This window comes from Trichosurus vulpecula, chromosome 7 (genome assembly GCF_011100635.1).
Source record: "Trichosurus vulpecula isolate mTriVul1 chromosome 7, mTriVul1.pri, whole genome shotgun sequence".
NCBI classification, from domain to species: Eukaryota; Metazoa; Chordata; class Mammalia; order Diprotodontia; family Phalangeridae; genus Trichosurus; species Trichosurus vulpecula.
The window spans coordinates 52,944,495-52,962,267 of record NC_050579.1 but is presented as its reverse complement, the minus strand read 5'-3'; the positions used below and the strand labels follow the sequence as shown (position 1 = coordinate 52,962,267).

Genomic DNA, 17,773 nt, shown 5'->3' with positions numbered 1-17,773 from the left:
CTAATAAGTGAACCAGCAACACTCTCCTTGTATGAGGTTAATAACTTACTGTGTGACCTTGGGTACTTACTTAACTTCTCTGGGCCTTAGCATCTTCATTTGTAAATTAAGAGGACTGTACTGGACGAGTCCTAATGTTCCTTTCTGCATTAACATTCTTTGATTCTAAGAAGATAATCCTTTGCAAGTTGTTCCCTACTTCCATTTAAGAATTCAGCCCCCCCCCATAGGATTTCTATCCCATTATATTCATATATCCCACAGAAATTAGTAGGCTTCCTATAACTATTTTAAACAATTATTTCAGCTGTCCCAGCATTCCAGCATTTACTCAATTTTAGCTACCACAGCCTCTGCTATCAAACCGAATCTCAGAATAAGAGGGAAATATCAAATTGGCTCTGTGCCTCTAGGCTTTGCAGAGGCTTCTTCTACAGCAGTCAGTACCAATTCAGATCGAATAGGCTACCACCTTCTCTGCCTACCAGTTTGACAAGTCATCAGAGTAGGTTCCAATCTATATGGTATAGTTAGTTCATAAGGCACCAAAATGTGTTTTCCTCCCTGACTCCCCACCCCAGAAAAAAAGAGAAGGGGGAAAAAAACCCTTCACTCACATTATTAGCCTCCCATATGCCTGAAATTTGTCCAATATTAAATAAAGCTAGATCATCTAGACAGTTCTCCCCACATTCCCATTTTACAGATGAAGAAACTAGGCCCAAGAGGCTGTGACCTTGTTCAAGGTCATACAGGCAGCCAGTCGTGCCAGAGCCAGAACCACTATTAGAGAGGCAGCACTTTTTACAAGCATCCTCTTTTTAAAACGAAAATGTCCCCAGAGCAAATGGGGATGTGAATTATTGTGAATGAATTTGTCAGATCACTTTTCTCCTAATGCTGAGCCCGGGGCACTGCAGGAATGGTGGTGTTGATGGGGGAGGGCAGTGGGTAGGAGCAGAGTGTGGGAAGTGGGTCCCGAATTGCCTAGGGAAGGCAGGTCTAAATAGGTTACCATAGTAGGAAGCATTCGGATTCTTGAACTTAAGACAGCAGAGGGGGAAGGCATCGGAAAGCTGACAGGAGCTTTGACGAGAGGTCGAGGAAGGAGCTGAAGAATGCTTTCCTTCCCAGTTTCCCCTTCTAGCCCTGGTGGCTAGTAGTCATGCAGCAAACCTATCCTACCCTCCAAATGCGATTCATGGAATCATAAGAGCATCAGATGAGGAAGAGACCTTTAGAAACCATCTCGTCTAACACGCTCCCTCTCCACCCCTTTCATTTTACAAAATAAGACACTAAAAACCCTGAGATGGCATAGACCATAAGATTCAAAGCTGGAAGAAACCTTAGAATTAAGCAAATCACACACACACCCCTCACTTTACAGATCAATAGACTGAGGCCCAGAAAGGTGATTTCCCCAAGGTCATACACGGACTTAGAGACTCGGGTGAGGCTGGAACACCGGGTGAAGCAGCACGGATCTTCCTAAGCCTAGATGTGGAAAAAAGCAGCCTGCTCGTGGAAGATTTCTATCCCAGATCTAAGGACGTCGGAGGTGTGGGCGGCTCCCATAGCTCCTGGGTGAGCACCTCATTTCTAAGTGCTTTAACTGGACCCACTGCAGCTATTTTCTCATACGTATGCCCCTCACACAGGGCCATTCGGGAGCGGGAGGAGGGAGAGCCCAGGAAGGGGAAGAGAAATGCATTTCTTCCCATTGAAATCTAACCAAGAGAGATCAGCTCCCGCCCAAGCAATCTGGGGTGGCTGCGCCGCTTCCGCACGAAGCAGCCAGCTTAAACATCCGCACCCTCGCATCCACAGCAACACCCCGGCTCCAGAGGGTCCAGACCCTTGGGGACCCTAGCAGGGCGGCCCAGCGCCCGCGGAGGAGGAGCCCGGGGCGGAGCTGCGGCGCCAGGAGGAGGAGACCGGGAAGGGAGCCCGGGTGTCGGGTTGCTCCGGTAACTGTGACGTGCCGGGGCCGTGGGCGGGGCAAGGAGGCAGGTTGCATATTTTAGGAAGTGAGGAGTAGGCGCCAGCTTTAGCTGCAGCGGGGACTGGGGCGCGGAGGAGGAGGCGGACACGTGGCAACTGCAGCAGAGGCAGCGGCGGCGGCAGCAGCAGGCAGCCGGAGCGGGAGCGGGCCGCGCCCCGGTCGCCCCCTAGCCAGCCCCGGCCCCGGCTCCAGCTCCTCCCGGCCCGGCGCCGGGAGTTGATCCCTTTACCTGTTTGATTCAGAGGCGACAGGTCCCGGCACAGCGGGCACCAGGCACCGCAGCCATGGGGAAGGGGGTGAGTGGCGTTCCTTTCTCCCGGCTCGGCTGCGAGCCGAGCCGCCGGGGGAGGAGAAGGAGGAAGAGGGGGGAGCGAGCGCTACGCAGAGTTACCGCGCAGGAGGAGGAGGAGGAGGAGGGAGAAGGAAGTGGAGGAGAGGGAGACTGCGGCAAAGGGGGTGGGGTGGGAGAAGGAAAGAGGGAGGAGGAAGGGGGAAAAGAGGAAGAGGAAGATGATGTGAACCTGGGACTGGGCATGGGGGAAAACGGTAGCTCTTGAATGGAGAGGGCTTTGGAAATGGGCATGGGGAGAGGAGTTAAAAGGAGAGCGCAGGTTGGAGGTGGTGGGAGCTTGGAGGAAGGTTGGGACAGCGAGAGGCCCTGGGGCCAGAGAGGAGGGAAAAAGTGGGCAGCCGCCGGGCTCGGCGCTGGTGGCGGCGGCCGGGAGACTGGGAGGGGGGCCCCCCGGGCAAGGCGGCCAAGGGCGGTCCCAGGGAAGGAGCCGGCTGCCAGCTCTCTCCATCTCTGAATGACCCGTTTCCCCGCCCTCACCTCCCGCCTCTCCCTCCGCCCCTTCCCTCTCGGTGCGCCCGGAGGGCGAGAACTCCCTTCCTCTCCGCCTGCCTGCCCCAGGGACGCCTGACTTGCCGGACGGAGCTGGCTTCTCTCTCTGCCGCGCCTTTGCGCGCTGCCCACTCCCCAGGACTGCTTGGATGGAGCGGGAGGAGGCAAGGCGGCAATGGAGGGAGTCCTGTCTCTCCCCTTGAACCGACTAACTACCCTGAAAGGCTTCCTCCTTCCCCCCAACTCCCTGGAGGGCGGCGGGAACCACCACAGGGTTTTCCCTTCTTGATGAGCCTGCCTCACCCCCGGGCCCAGCCTCTGGCTCTTAGCAGCTCGGGTGTGCCTTTTTCACCGCCCAAAAGTGGCCTGGAAGGTATACTTGTTTAGATACTTAATTGGGTACTTTTACTGCTAACCCAGGACCTGCCCACTGGCACGGTCTCTTTAAGGTGCAGCCCTAAGATGGGGCTGGCACACCGGTGGACTTGCTTTCTTGGCCAAGCTTCTGAGAACCTGTATATGTGTCCTCCCTTTCTTGCACTCCGGTGGGTGGTTTACCTTCCATGCCCATTTCTGACCACCGAAGAGCAGTCCCCCTAAACACTGGGAGCCGGGTTCCTCTAACTAAGAGAAGGGCCTAGGGGAGGGGAGAGGATTAGGTTAAAAAAAAAAAAAGATAAATCCCGGTCCCTGCCCTCCAAAGAGTTTACTCCCACCTAATTGTGACCTATGGTGAAACTGACTTCACTCTCCCAGAATTATCCCCAGGAGTACAAAAGTGGCTATTCAGTCTTGGGAGCATGTAGATTAGAAGAGTGGAATTGGGAGAGATTAATGAGGGCAGCATTCCTTCAGGAAAAAAAAAATGTCCTTTAGGCCAGGTTTTGAAAGCAGTGCTGTGCCTGGGGATGGGTCATTCATTAAGCATTTATTTAGTGCCTACTGTGTGCCAATATTCTGCCTTTAAGCACTTGCGGATACAAAGAAAGGCAAAAGCTGATTCTTGGCCACAGAGCTCAAATTCTAAGGAGAAAGACAATATGCCAACAAGTAACTGCATGCAAGATACAGACAGTGTAAATGCCAAGTAATCTCCAAGGAAAGACACTCCCAGTGGGGGACAGGGGACTGATGCAGAATCTGGGACCTTAAAGGATTCTGGGGTGAGGAGGGGGAACACATTTGAGCATGGAGGCAGCCAGTAAAAAGGCAAAGATGGGGAAGGACTCACCTTGTAGGAGGAATAGAATGCACCAATCTGTCCTCCTCTAGCCTCAATTCAGCAAACTTCCTGGGCACCATGCTAGCCCTGGGGGAGATAAAAAGGTGAGTTAAGGTAGAATCCTGACCTCAAGGAGTCTACAACACATTAGCCATATCAAAGAGGTCAAAATTCCAATACAAAAAAAAAAACCCCTCTGCTGCTTTATACCGCCTTAGAGGATGGAATGGATGCCTATATATACATTTTGCATTACACAAGAGTCCCAATCATCCTATAAATGAGCATACCCAGTTCAGGTATAAGTTTGGTGGCATTTTTTTTTAAAGTGCAGGTCTTCAGAATTATTAATCTCAAATGGCAGTTCATCTTTGGAAAAGTCATAAATTTAAAGGTTTGGGGAAAATATTCAGAAAACTGCTAAGTCATATTCAGTGTTCTTTCTGACAACATACTTGCAGGTTTAGATCCTGAGCATTTGGTGTCAAAAGACCTTTGAAAATATAGCTGGAGAATGAGCCTGTTTTCCTGCCAGGTGTCCTATGGGTAACCTCTCACTGCCTGGATCTCTTAGTAAATTACAAATACCCTGAACTCTAAATGAGATCCTAGGCTGTTGAATTTTCATCAAAGTTTTTGGTGCTCTGCTAAGTTGAATGAGATGTTTGGGCTTGCATTTTTTTTTTTTTTTTTTGGTATGTGGTGGTTCTTGATGGGTGAGATAACAGAAAAGTTTTTTTTGTATCTTCTCCCTCCCCCACCTTCTTCCTCACCACTCCCCACCCCTCAGTGATTTAATGTGATAATCCAAATGTTCAGAAGACTTTCATGAAGAAGCTTTGGGATTTTTCCATATGGGGATTAAAATGTGGGTGGAGGGGTTGACTAAAAGGCCTGTTGATAATTGGTTTACCAGGAAGCCTGGGCTAGCAGCTAATTTTTTTAAGGTCATTGTTGAGTTAGCTGTGCCTTTCTCAGTTCTGCTCACCTCCACACCCCGCTTTTTAAAGGTCAAGGTATATAGATGATGGCTCTTAATATTTACATGCATGTATAATGCCCAGTCTCTGAAAGAACTGGATTTTGTTATAGCTTTCTCCTTTAAAGAAGGACTGAATCATTCCCTAGACATATTAAAACTTCAATCAAGTTTTTTCTTGGGGCTCTTGGGCTAAACAGTTCTGCTGTAAGCTGGAGGGCACTGGATTTGGAGTCAGAACTTGGGTTCAAATCCCAGCTCTGCTGTTGGTTACCTGTGTGACCTTGGGCACACAAACTCTATGGGCCTCAATTTCTTTATCTGTAAAATGAAGGGTGACCTCTAAATACCTTCCAGCTCAGAATTTATGATCTTATTACCTTACCTGGCCTATGTCACTTTTCCTTTTCCTCCATTTTTCTTCTTCCCTCCCTTTAAACAAATCTCCATAAGAGATGTTTATGGATTGCCTTTAGAAACTGAATTAAGATTAAAAAAAAAAACTACTTTGCTTCCTTAAGCCCTTAAGAAAGTTGTTTCTTTTATTCCTTGGTCTTGGTTAGAGCTTTCTTGCAATCCCTGGCTGTGTGTTTGAATATTAACTTTGATAATTAACTGGAAAAGTTCTAGCCAGAGGAGTGATTTTAAAAATCTCTATGAAGATTGCACAAGCCAGCCAACAAACAGTCAGCAAAAATCCTGGTTGTATTGTAACATTATCAGCTGCCCTTTTGGAGCGCTACTTGAAAGTGACTAAATACCCTCTGGCTGTTAATAAAACCTGGTACTTTAGACTTGAAAAATTGTAAATGGAGTCTTGAGTGGAAAGTTTGCATGGGCCTGGCCACATGCCTGCTGAGTTATGGCAGGAACTAGTCATTCAAATCTGAGGGGTGGAGGAGGGCCGAGTTCTAGATTGCATCACACCCTTGCCTGGTGATTGTTCTGTGTGTTACATTGTAACAGCCCCGTGGCCTCCGGGTTCTCCCTGTACCTTTCTGCAAGGGTGTAACTGTTCTGGGTTACTTACTGTTTGCTAATTTGTAGAACTGCTTGCCAGTAACTTGGTAGCACTGAGGTGACTAGCCCTCTCTAAATTCGTACATTTTCTCCAGGTTATATAGATCTATTACTAAGATTTAAAAAAATAACCTGAAGGTTCTCCCTTATAAGACCCCACCCCCCAGGCCTGATGCTAACATGGCAGAATCTTCTGAGGGACAAGTATGGTCTTTTCAAAGGTTGATCATTAAAGTGTCCCCAAGTTGGCACCCATCCTTGCTTCCTCCTTAGCGCCTGCCCTCTAGAATAAAAAATAACTGGAAACTTGTTTGACCAGTAAATTCTTAATTGTAAGTTTATTTGGCTACATTCACACCTCACTAAGGTTCCGGTTATAATCCTTGGAAACTCTAATCCACATTGGAAAAAAAAAATGTATGTAGGAAAGGGTGGAAGGATGATGATTGATCCAGACTCAGAAAAGACTATTTGGGAGGGGAAAACAAATGGAAATGCTAGTTAATACTCAGCCTTTTACTTAGTTGGGAATAGAGGGGGCTTTCATTTTTAACTGTAATTTATGATGTGAGGATGAGATCATGGGATAAAGAGAGCAAAAGGAAAAAGAGGCCAGAGTAAAATGGTAACCCTGCCGATAATTTTGGGCTTCTTATTACCTCAAAGAGCATCCAGGAGTATGGTAGGGAAAACTCTGACATTACAGTGACAATACTTCCTTAGCTAGCATTTTATATAGAATTTTAAGATGTGCAGAACACTTCCATACTCATTTTGTCCTCAAAATAATCTCATGAGGTGGGTGCTTTTATTACCCCCACTTTATAGATGAGGAAAACAGGCATAGAGGTTAAGTGACTTGCCCCAGGGGCAAAGAGCTAGTAACTGTCTGGGGCAGGATTTGAACTCCTGTTCTCCTTATTCTCAGATCCCATGCATACTCTTTCCCATTGGAACACAGGATTTTTGTGGGGATCAAGTCAGATGATGTATGTGAGGCAATTTGTAACCACAAAGCCCTCATACCATGTTTCCTCACATTATTATTAGTAATATCTTGGGTTTGAGTCCTTGTACTCTCCAGGTATGGTGCTTTCTGGATTTAAAAATGCATTTCTGTCACTGGGTGAGTCCCCTACAAAGACATCTGTAACCCCTCTCCCCTTTTTTTAAGCTAGCTATTCAGCTTTCCAAATTGGGGGTGTAAGGCACCATGTTTTTGCTCTAGCTTCCTTCTGTGGTGGTCTAACATGGAATGAGAAGAAACACTAAGGTCAGATGAGTTGAACCTCCTTGATAATGTGTTTGGAATGCGTAAGTTTGGGCAAGGAGAGATAATATTCAGAATCTTTTTCCCATTGCCTTCATGTCTGTGCTTCTGAGTTGAGACAGACTACTAAATTGAATTCAGATTGTATATGCCATATTCCAAGCTTTATGGAAAACTTAATCCAGGTTTTCCCTTGCCCCTTTTTAGAGTCCACTTCCTTAAGGTGCAAAATACCCTTGCCTCAGTTGTGTGTACACACACACACACACACACACACACACACACCCCAAACCCTAATAGGTTCCCAGGTGTCGACTCTAAAAATGGCTTAGAGTTTCTAATTTCAGGAAACATCCTTCTGTTCCCCCACCTTTCGGTTTTCTTGCTTTCTTTCTGAAGTAAGAGAAAGGACTACTAAAGCAAGTTTGGACTTTCTCTTGTTGCTTTGAGTTGACTGGATGAGAGGAAGTGTATGCCTTGGCTGAAGTCATAGAGAAAATGTTCCTTGCATATGACTCATCTAATTAGTTGTACTGAATTTTTTCAAGGCTCTGGAAAATGTCTTTTCATTTCTTTGATTTATTGTGATATACTTGGGGGGGGGGGTGTAGATAACTAATAGAACCTGGAAGGTACCAGGACATCCTGCCCACCCCCACCCCCTTGGGCTCATTTTACATTCTGATCCTAAGGCACTGGACTAGATTGGTAGAATACCAGCCCTGGAGGGAACCTATATCATTGTTCCAACCTGCTCCTTTTACAGATGAGGAAAGGACTAGCTCCCAGGTCAGCAGCCGGGGTAGGAGCAGAGTCAGGACTAGAACCCAGATGCCATAGTGACTGCCTCCCCTGGTTTCTAGCAAAAAGAAATCTTGAATGAATGAATGGAATGGAATGGAATGTTAGAAATTCTATCAATATTTAGAAAGATTACCTGGTTCATTTCTGCTAACAATTACAAATTTAAATTTCTGAACAAACCCTTTGTTTTGGACTTTGGTCTTTTTTTTGCTCTGATAGTCTTTAACTTTTGGATCATCAGGGCATAGTGTTTGCATAGTATTGGATTTTCCCATAAGTCTAAGGGTGAAGATGGCTGTGTTTTTCACGGAGCCTACCTTTTATGCATTCCCCATCCTACCCCAGTATTTCTGCTCAAGTGCCAAGAAGTATCCATGGTAATTAAGAAATTTTTTTTTTTACTGTTGCTGCTTTGTTTTACGTTAATTTTTTATCAACTTTGTCCACCTAGTGAGCCATCCCATGTACTAAAGATTAAAAAAAAAAACAGAAAGGGGGGGGGACACTATTGTTTTCCACCTCTATAATAAATGTGCACATGTTCCTTTTCCTTTTCTCTTGTTCAGCTGCTTCCACACAGTGTTGCTATGAATGTTGGGGTGGGGGAATGGAACCTTTGAATTTTGACCTTGGGGTATATGCCTAGTGTAGTGGATCATGGTATCAACATGTCCTTAGGATCCAAAACAGGAGAAATTCATGTCTTATGTTTGTTTTTTAAAGATTTATTTAGCCTTATCTCCTATAAACCTCAACATGATCAGTGCTTACTGCCTTGTATGGCTTTAGTTAGGCATTACTTCATCTCTCTGGGCCTCAGTTTCCTCATCAGAAAAGTGAAGGGAGTTGCACTAGTTTTAGAGCTGGAAGGAAAATTAAACCGTGATCCTTGGTGAAGTACGATTGGAAGGTGACAGATTCATTGTCCTCTTGGGTAAGAGTAGCGGCAGCTATCTTGGGCATCAGCCAGAAGGTTTGACCTAAGAGAACCTCAAGAGATAGAGAGAAAGGTGGGGAGGAGGGCAAACTGAGCCTCCCAGAGAAGGCTGAAGTCCCGTTTGTTGACTTGACTCTATCCCAAATCGATAGTGTACAATGGGCATTCTTTGGATAAACCTCAACTATTCTTTCAGTATCTAGAAAACAATGAAGCCGTGTTCAGAATATGGAAATAATTTACCTCTTCTAAGAAAATCATTTGATTTGCCTATGCTGTAGAATGATTAAGCTCCTTAAGAGTTGGAACTGTCTCATCTTTGCAGGCCCAATACCTCCTAGCAGAGTGCTCTGCACTTAGTGGGCATTTTAATAATTGTTCTCTCTCCACCCCCCCCCATCCCACCCCCACCCCCCCCAAAAAAGTGTTCTCTAGTCCTTTGCTCTTTCAGGATATTAACCTGATGATGATGTTTTAAGGACGATAAACAAACCCCTGAAGAAGGGGGTTAGAGCCTGCTAGTTAAGAATTTAAAGACAAACCGATTTTCCTTGTTTTAAGCCTTGTTTATTTAGGGGTGAGGGACCAGTTGGTAAAGGCTTACCCTCTTCCCTGGGGCTGCTACTATTCTCTCTGTCTCCTGCTGGGTGACTGGCTGACACCCAAGTCTGGACATACTGTATGGGTATGAAACAAAGGGAGTTTACTCTGAGTTTACCAGGTTATGCTCTCCAGGACCTCCCCACCACCTTTGGGGGAGCGGATGGGGGCAGGTGGGAAGGAACGGGAACTTGATGTCATGTCCCAGGAACCCCATCTATAGAGGAAAGAAAATTTGCATCAAGTTCAATTAATGATTTCACAACAGGGGGCTTAGAATATGAATTACAGTGGAATTCACATTTACAAATAGTCTCTCCATTTTGCAGATGAAGAAATCTAATTTACTTGTGTGACCTTGGGCAGGTCATTTGACCTCTAGGCCTCAATCTCCTGAAAATCTCAAACATCCGAATTCAGCTCTAAATCTATAATCCCATAGAATAATTAAGGATATGAATCCTTTAGAAACTGGGGAACACTCCCTCTTTTATGTAAGAGAGACACATTGAGTAAGAAATGACTACTGACCTTTGAATGAAAAGTCAGGGCAAATTTTAATTTCTTGATTCAATACTAGTTGCCTTCTTCCCCTAATTGCTGTAGACACACTCTTGTTTGGATAAATTTATTTTACCCATCCTCCACCCCACTCCCACCTCCATCAGTATTTGGGGGTTAGGGTTGGGGGAGGGGTGGCAGTAAAGAGTCAGGGGACCTTAGCCTATCAAGTTCTCATAGCATAATGGGGTAGCGGGTTTGAGCCTTCTCTGATTCCCTTCCTCCCTCTCTCCCTCCCTTCCCCAGGCTGGAAATGTTCCACAAACCACTAAGACAATAAGGGTTTTATATCCACTAATAAAATATAAGTTCCTAAAAGGGAAGATAAATTTTTAAATGGATTTTTTGACTAAATTAGCTTCCCATCACAGGTCCTGACTTGTCTGAAGTTCTCTTTCTATCAATTCCTTTGCCCTTTGTCCTCTTCTATAAACAGGAGAGAGGAGGATCTAAGAGATGTCCCCTGAAACCAACACCAACGTATTGGTGTGCTTAGAGTGAATAAAGATGCTGGGTTTTCTAGGTGGTAGCTCCAGAACAACCTTCGGATTGATCCTCAAGCAGGCTGATCCAGTAGGTCTAAGATGCACGGATATTGACATCCTTACAACATGGAGGATCCATTTTGCTCATCTCTACCCCAAGCCATGGAAAAGAGATGGAAGCAATGAGATTGGAATAGCTAATCCAGCCTTTTTTCTGGGAGCCAATCTGCTTAAATAAGACATAAACCTAAATTTGAAAGGGAAAGAAATCACCCTTGTGAAAAACACTTTTCCATTGCTTCTCAATCATCTCCGACCTTTTCTTTGAATTTTTTTTTTAATATGCAGAAATGGTCAGAGAAAGGCTAGGACAGCTTGCTTGCTGGATTCTAATTCCAAGCGTTGTTCTCACTGATGAGCTGTCCTGGAACAGTCACTTATTTTGTAAGTGAATCTCAAAAATCCCAGAGGCCCCTTAGCACTGCTTTTGAAGTCAGAGGACTCTTAGGCAAATCCATTTCGTTCCCTCAAGATTACTCATCTTTGAAATGAGAGAGTATATATATTTTTAAAATGTGCCTATCAGGTACTGGTCACATTTATTATACTTTTAGATTTGCAAGGCACCTTAAGTGTTGATTTCATTTGATCCTCACAAAAACCCTGTTACCATAGGTACTGTGATTATCCCCATTTTCAGATGAGAAAACTGAAACACAGAGATGTTAAGTAACCTGCACGGTCTGAGGCAGGATTTGAATTCAGGTCCAAGCCTAGCACTCTATCCACTGCACTGCCTAGCACTTTACAGTCTGAGGCACCAGAGATAGAAATTCTACCAAAACCAAAAAACCAAAAACAAACCAGCAACCCTAAAAAACCTGGCTGAGCTAGATTTTCAGGGTTCCTTTCAGCTCCATGTGCTAGTCCTATGATCCACAGCTTTTCTAGAACCTAGATAAAAATACTTTTCCTTAATTTAGCAGCAGAAATGGGGGTGGGAAGGCCCAGTAATTAAACAGATCATCAAAATTAATTGGAGTACCAGAATTTTTGCTTTAGGATTGCACTTTTTGTATCAAACTCTCACTAAACTTGAAGCAGTGAGCTCCGGGAGGGCTTCCCAGGGACCCTGCCTTAATTCCTTCTCACTGCTCCCTTACTTCCTAGTTCCGTGGAGCTCTATTGTAGGAAAGAATGTCCAGAATGTTTCCTCTATCTTTAGACCCATTTCGTTCTTAGGAGATAAGATAGAGACTGAGCTAGAGAATTGTCCTCTCCTTTGGAAGCAGCCTTCTGTCATACTTTCACTCCCAGCTGCTGACCTTTAAAATGTAAAGGCCCTTTGATGTAAACTTGTCTTTTATTATGTGTATAGTTCAAGGCCTTTTTTCCTTTGATTTGGTTTTCTTAAAGGATTTGGTGGGGGGAGGGGGTTATTGACTATTGACCTTGGGTTATTTATACTGGGATTTTTCTCCCCAAGTTCAAATAGATAACAATTCTACACTGTAATTTTTTAAGACTAGGCTTTATATTGAAAATGTAGTTATAGCCAACAAATATTTGTTTCACATGTAATATAATTTAATGATTATTTTCCAAGCAATATGATTGCTCTGTTATCAGAATGCACACTTTTCATTAAAACCCAGCCAGTATTGTTTGGAAAATGGTCATTAAAAACTTTGTGTACATTTTGATAGGCAGTAGACCCATCCCATGAAGGATTCCTCTCCCCATAGCCAGTCAACTGCCACGCCTGGTCAGTTCTCGTTCTGTGACCCCTTGCCCAGGACACTGCAATGATTTCCTAGTTGACATGCCTTACCTGTCTCCTTTCCCTTATCAAACCATCTCCCACGTAGCGGCCCAATTGATTATTGGTGAAGCCCAGACCTGGCCTGTCTTTCACCCATTCCCCCTGTCCCCCCCTCCCCAAGAAGTTTCAGTGGTTCTCCATGCTGGGATTAAACACATACTTCCCTGTTTGATATATAAAACCCTTCACAAATTTGGCTTACAGTGACTTCATATTCTTCATGTACTGTGTGGCCCAGCCAAACTACCTGCTGCCTCAGAAGCATCTGCTGGCCCAACAGCACTAAGACTTTTGGGACATGCTGGATTTGATATTTTCTCATCTGTACCTGTTTTTTCTCACCCCCTACCCCCAGGAGAACATAAACCCCTTGAGGGCAGCTTCTTTCTTTGTCTTTACTCCAACACCTTGCCCGTACTTAAGATATTCCTATTTAAGCCCTGGTGGAAACCTTCTATAGATTTTAGAGTTTGGGTTTTGTTTAGACCATTCTTAACTTTGAGCAATGACAGGGACCTTCCTAGGCCGAAGTAGTTCTTTTGGCCAAATCTTCTATTGCTCCAATTTGAGCCTAGGACAAAGGTTCTGATGTCCTCTGAAAAGACTCAGGCATTGGGGGGGTTGGGAGGAAGATTCTAAATTTAAACTATAGAATCAACATCTAAAAATTGTTGCAATCCTTAAGTGGTGTAGGTGGATCCTGTGAATTGTGTGACAATGCACACACTTCTCTACATCCTGCTTATGTCAAAACATTTGCAGTGAACATCTTCCTTTTTCTAGGTTTTATTTTCATTCTGCAGGTTGGCAGGGGAGCTCCTCCCCCCCCATCCCCCCAATCTCCTCCCTCCAAACTTTCCTAAGGGGGAAAAAGACTCAATCATTCTCTCCTTTTTTTTTTAATTTAAGTCTGTTACTGAAGTAACAACTTTTTTTGTTCTCATGTGAATGCTAAAAAAAGATTTTACTTTGAGACTTGTGATTTCTTCTATCAGTATAGTTGCAATTCTCAAAATAGGAAAGTGAGTGCCATGCAGCTAGCTTGTCCTGGTCTTCAGATTGAAGAGAGACTGGGAATTGAGGATGTTGCCACCCTCATCACATCCACTGGAAACCATAACAATGGCAAAGTGGTCCCACTAAACTCATCTCTGCCAAATCTCTCAAGATGAGTCCTTAGGAAAGGATCATTACAAGAAAACTAGATATAGCGAACAGGACACCAGATGATAATCATAGAACATAGCAAGACTGTAATCTATCCTCGTGTCTGACAGATGAGCAAACTGAAGCAAAGTAAATTGAGGCTCAGCACTCTTGTTTAGATTATATTTTAGGACTCTTGACCATTTATTTCAGGCTTTATACCATACCATGTTGGCCTGTTGTAAAAATCTACAGAACTTGTTCACTTTGAAATCTCTGTTGAGGTGCTATTTGGCATTAGGACCAATTTTAAAGAATTTTCTGTCTCTCCCCCTCACCCTAAAATAGGTTGGACGTGATAAATATGAGCCCGCAGCGGTGTCAGAGCATGGAGATAAAAAAAAGGCCAAGAAGGAGAAGGACATGGATGAACTTAAGAAGGAAGTCTCAATGGTAAGATCCTTTGGAGGTTGGTATACAGACACTGTACGCTGCTACTTTTAAAATCCCCCTTTAAAATTGGCTTCCAGTTCTTTCAGTTCGGTTTATGTGTGGCATTCTTAGTGATCGGAGGAGTATGGATTAGTACTTTTTAGGGCATGTGGTAGAAGGGAATTCTCATTCATGGATGGCTTGAACTAGATGGCTTCTGGGATCCCTACCAACTTGGTGGTTTCTGTTCTTCTAATAGAATTGCAGGATTTTAGAATCTGGAAAGAGACCCTCAGGACATTCAGTTTAGAGATCATGTTCCAGACTTTTAAAATTATGGCAAAAAGGGTATTGTTATATGAATAGAAATGGCAGCTTTGGTCAACACACTTGCAGCTTGCCATCTATCTCTCTTGGGTACTTGAATGAACAATTAGAGGCCTGGCCCATCCAAGGAACTTCTTCCTATTTATAGGTTGGAAAGGTTTCAGGCTGTCAACTTTCTTTGTATAGGGGAAAACTTTCCAAGGCGTCTCAAGTTTCAGTTGAGATCAGTTGAGAAACAAAAGATTTGACCGTATTTCAGTTGTCAGTATTAACTTTTTTTCATGAAATTGATGAAGCCTTAGTCTTTAAATGAATAAGGAAAGTTTATGAGCTGAGCTAATCAGTGCTTCAAGTAGTGATTTTTGCTTATTTATCCTAGGATTTACTTGTTTTTTTCAGGAAGACCATAAACTTAGCCTTGATGAGCTTCATCGGAAATACGGAACAGACCTGACCCAGGTAAGTACAGCTTTTTAGAGTCGGGAGTTCTATATTGGCTATATTTTCCCCTCATCATAATGCTCTTTTTTTCAAAATATTTGAGCATTTTAAGTCAGTTTTACAGTTGGTTTCTTTTGCTTACTAAATTTTTCTTTAAGATTCTTATTAGCCCAAAAGTACAAAAATCAGTCCCAAAGCTCAAAACGATTCCTGTGACTATGCAAATTTTAAAAGGTGGACCTGTATTATTACATGGCCTTCCAGTCTTTTCAAACCTTGAAATGCTGAAAAGATCAGAGATAAGCCTGCTCCAGTGTGCTGAATCAGATCAATTTGACTGATTTGTGCTGAGTGCTAGGGGTGGGTACAGAGACAAGTCAATCAGTCCCTTCCTTTTAAGGAGCCTGCGTTCTAAGAATGAAGAGTACCTGAAGAGGTATGATGAGTAAGGCTACCACGGTAGGTTGAGGTCTTAAGTTAGTGAGTTTTTAAGTTGTATTTACAAACTCTAGGGAGTTACGGAATGACCAGATCAGATAGTTTTTGCATCTCCCATTCCCCTACTTTGGTCTACAGTAAGCAGCACAGTTGTGCATCCAGAAACCAAACAGTACGCATAAGTGACTTTTCTGACTCAATTAATTAATTTAAAGAAAGGTTAGTGAAACTAACAAGATAGTGTTCTTATGTCCAGCAGTACTTCACATCTGTTGGCAATTCCTTATTAAATTTTTTTTAATTAACAAAAATCTATTTTTTTCTCCCCACCTGATCGAAAATAAATTTTCCCTCATTGGCTTTATAGAAATATATATGTCATATAAATGAAATGTCTCATTCTGTACCTTAAATCTGTCACCTCTCTCAGGTGGTGGACAGTATGTTTCATCCTTAGTCCTCTGGGGTTTCCTTTTGCAGAGACTCCTTGTTGGCAGTTTCTGGGGCAGGATGACATTCTTAGGAGCCTTTTACAAGCAGGCAACTGTAAGAGTGAGATAGTCCTCATCCGGAATTGAAAGACATTGAATAATTTGAAATCAGACCAGGACAAATAGGAGAGGGCTCTTTTCTGTGTTCTGGAGGCCTCTCACTGTTAACATTGGGTAGCCTTTCAGTGACACTGTGGACAAGGATGAGCCCCTGCCTGCTAGTCTTCGGTTATCAGGTTGTAAGGCCTGGTGCTAGGATTAAACTCATGATGGAGTTGTTTCCTCTAGCATTTTGCTTGGGGTTCTTCACCTCATAGTGCTAGATAGAGCCAGAAGGAATTTCAGAGGCTTCTCTGGTCCAACCCTCTCATTTTACAGTTGAGGAAATGGCCCCAGGGAGGTTGTTTTTAATTTGCCCAAGGTCATACATGGGCAAGTAGTATATGTCAGAAGCCGGATATGAACCTTGGTCCTCTGACTGCTTTTGGCCCTATTAAAAATGTGCCATCTCCATTTTTCACGTCAGGGTCTAACAAGTGCTCGTGCTGCAGAAATTTTGGCCCGAGATGGCCCAAATGCCCTCACACCTCCTCCCACCACTCCCGAATGGATCAAATTCTGTCGGCAACTCTTTGGGGGTTTCTCAATGTTGCTGTGGATCGGCGCTGTTCTTTGCTTCTTGGCCTATGGAATCGTAGCTGCCACTGAAGATGACCCTCAGAATGATAATGTGAGTTTCCCTTCATTTCCTGGTTGGGTTGCCCAGATACACGTAAGGCACAAGTGTCTGTTTCTTTATTCCCCTGCCTTCCCCTTCCCTTCTCATTTTCAAGCACTGTTAGTGATATATCTCTGTGAAAAGCTAGTGTCAGTAACTTGTCTGTCTTTCTTTTTACAGGGCTCTCTTTCTCTCTCATTCTGTCTCTGCCAGACCCCTCAGCTTTTCCTTCTCGCCTTCTACCTCTAATCACTGTCTTCATATACTCCCTTCCGTCCCCATGCTGCAAAGCACGGACAAAGTTCCACTTCACCCTGTACTTTGCCATTGTGAACCAGCCATTCTGCTTACTATGACTTTGGAACCTGGCATCCTTGCCCATGCGAGGCAGCCCCTGCTCCCCAACGGTGTTGATGCTATTCCACTGATCAGGTCCAAGAGCTATGCTCAATCAAGCGTCTATTAATAGTAGCCCGCATCTCATTTAGTTTTAGAGTTTGAGTCACCCATTCTTCCCAAACCCTGTATATTGTTGGGAAGCAGACCCTCATGTTAAGAAAGCAGTGGAAGAAACTGAGCTGTGGAGGGGCTCCTAGGAATAGACATAAAAGAACTCAGATTATCTAGTCCAGTTCCCCAAATCTTAAAAATGATGAAAAAAATTAAGAGAAATTAATTAATTTCAGAAATTTCAGAAAATTAATTAATTTCAGAGAAATTAGAGCTTTTTCCAGGCATCACAGAAGTGGGATTTAAATCCACCTCTTGGTCCACTACACCTACCCACTTCTCATTTGTGACTTCTAAAACATCATAGCAAAATAATGATGCAATCTCTAGACAAGTAGTTCTCATTCTTACTAATTTGATCATCTAAGAACCATGTAGCTATAGAGGGTCAATCAAAGCTTTCAGCTAAATGAAACAGACCACCAGATCCATTTTCTCAAAACTGAAATTCAAGACTCCCCTAGTTCATGTTTTTGTCCACTAACCCTCAGTTTCATCTTTCACCTTATAACTGTCAGTAAGTTGAACAGAAGGCTGCCATGTACTTGGTCACCGAGCATCCTTCACTCACTTGGTTTGTTCCTTTCCAGCTCTATCTTGGTGTGGTCTTGTCTGCTGTGGTCATCATCACTGGCTGTTTCTCCTACTACCAAGAAGCAAAGAGTTCAAAAATCATGGAGTCCTTCAAAAACATGGTTCCACAGGTAACCAATCCTTTCAATCG

The 17,773-nt window shown here is 43.9% G+C and overlaps 1 protein-coding gene across 1 annotated transcript in view; it reads left to right on the top strand.

The window, feature by feature from the left end:
• Positions 1-2,057: 2,057 nt before the first annotated feature.
• The window catches only part of ATP1A1 (ATPase Na+/K+ transporting subunit alpha 1), a 34,509-nt gene continuing 18,793 nt past the window's right edge, over positions 2,058-17,773 (top strand). The window contains exons 1-5 of the mRNA XM_036769315.1: positions 2,058-2,301; positions 14,041-14,145; positions 14,851-14,910; positions 16,348-16,551; positions 17,640-17,753. Coding sequence (XP_036625210.1) covers positions 2,290-2,301; positions 14,041-14,145; positions 14,851-14,910; positions 16,348-16,551; positions 17,640-17,753 — 495 coding nt within the window. The 5' untranslated portion in view covers positions 2,058-2,289. The remainder of the gene's footprint in view (positions 2,302-14,040; positions 14,146-14,850; positions 14,911-16,347; positions 16,552-17,639; positions 17,754-17,773) is intronic.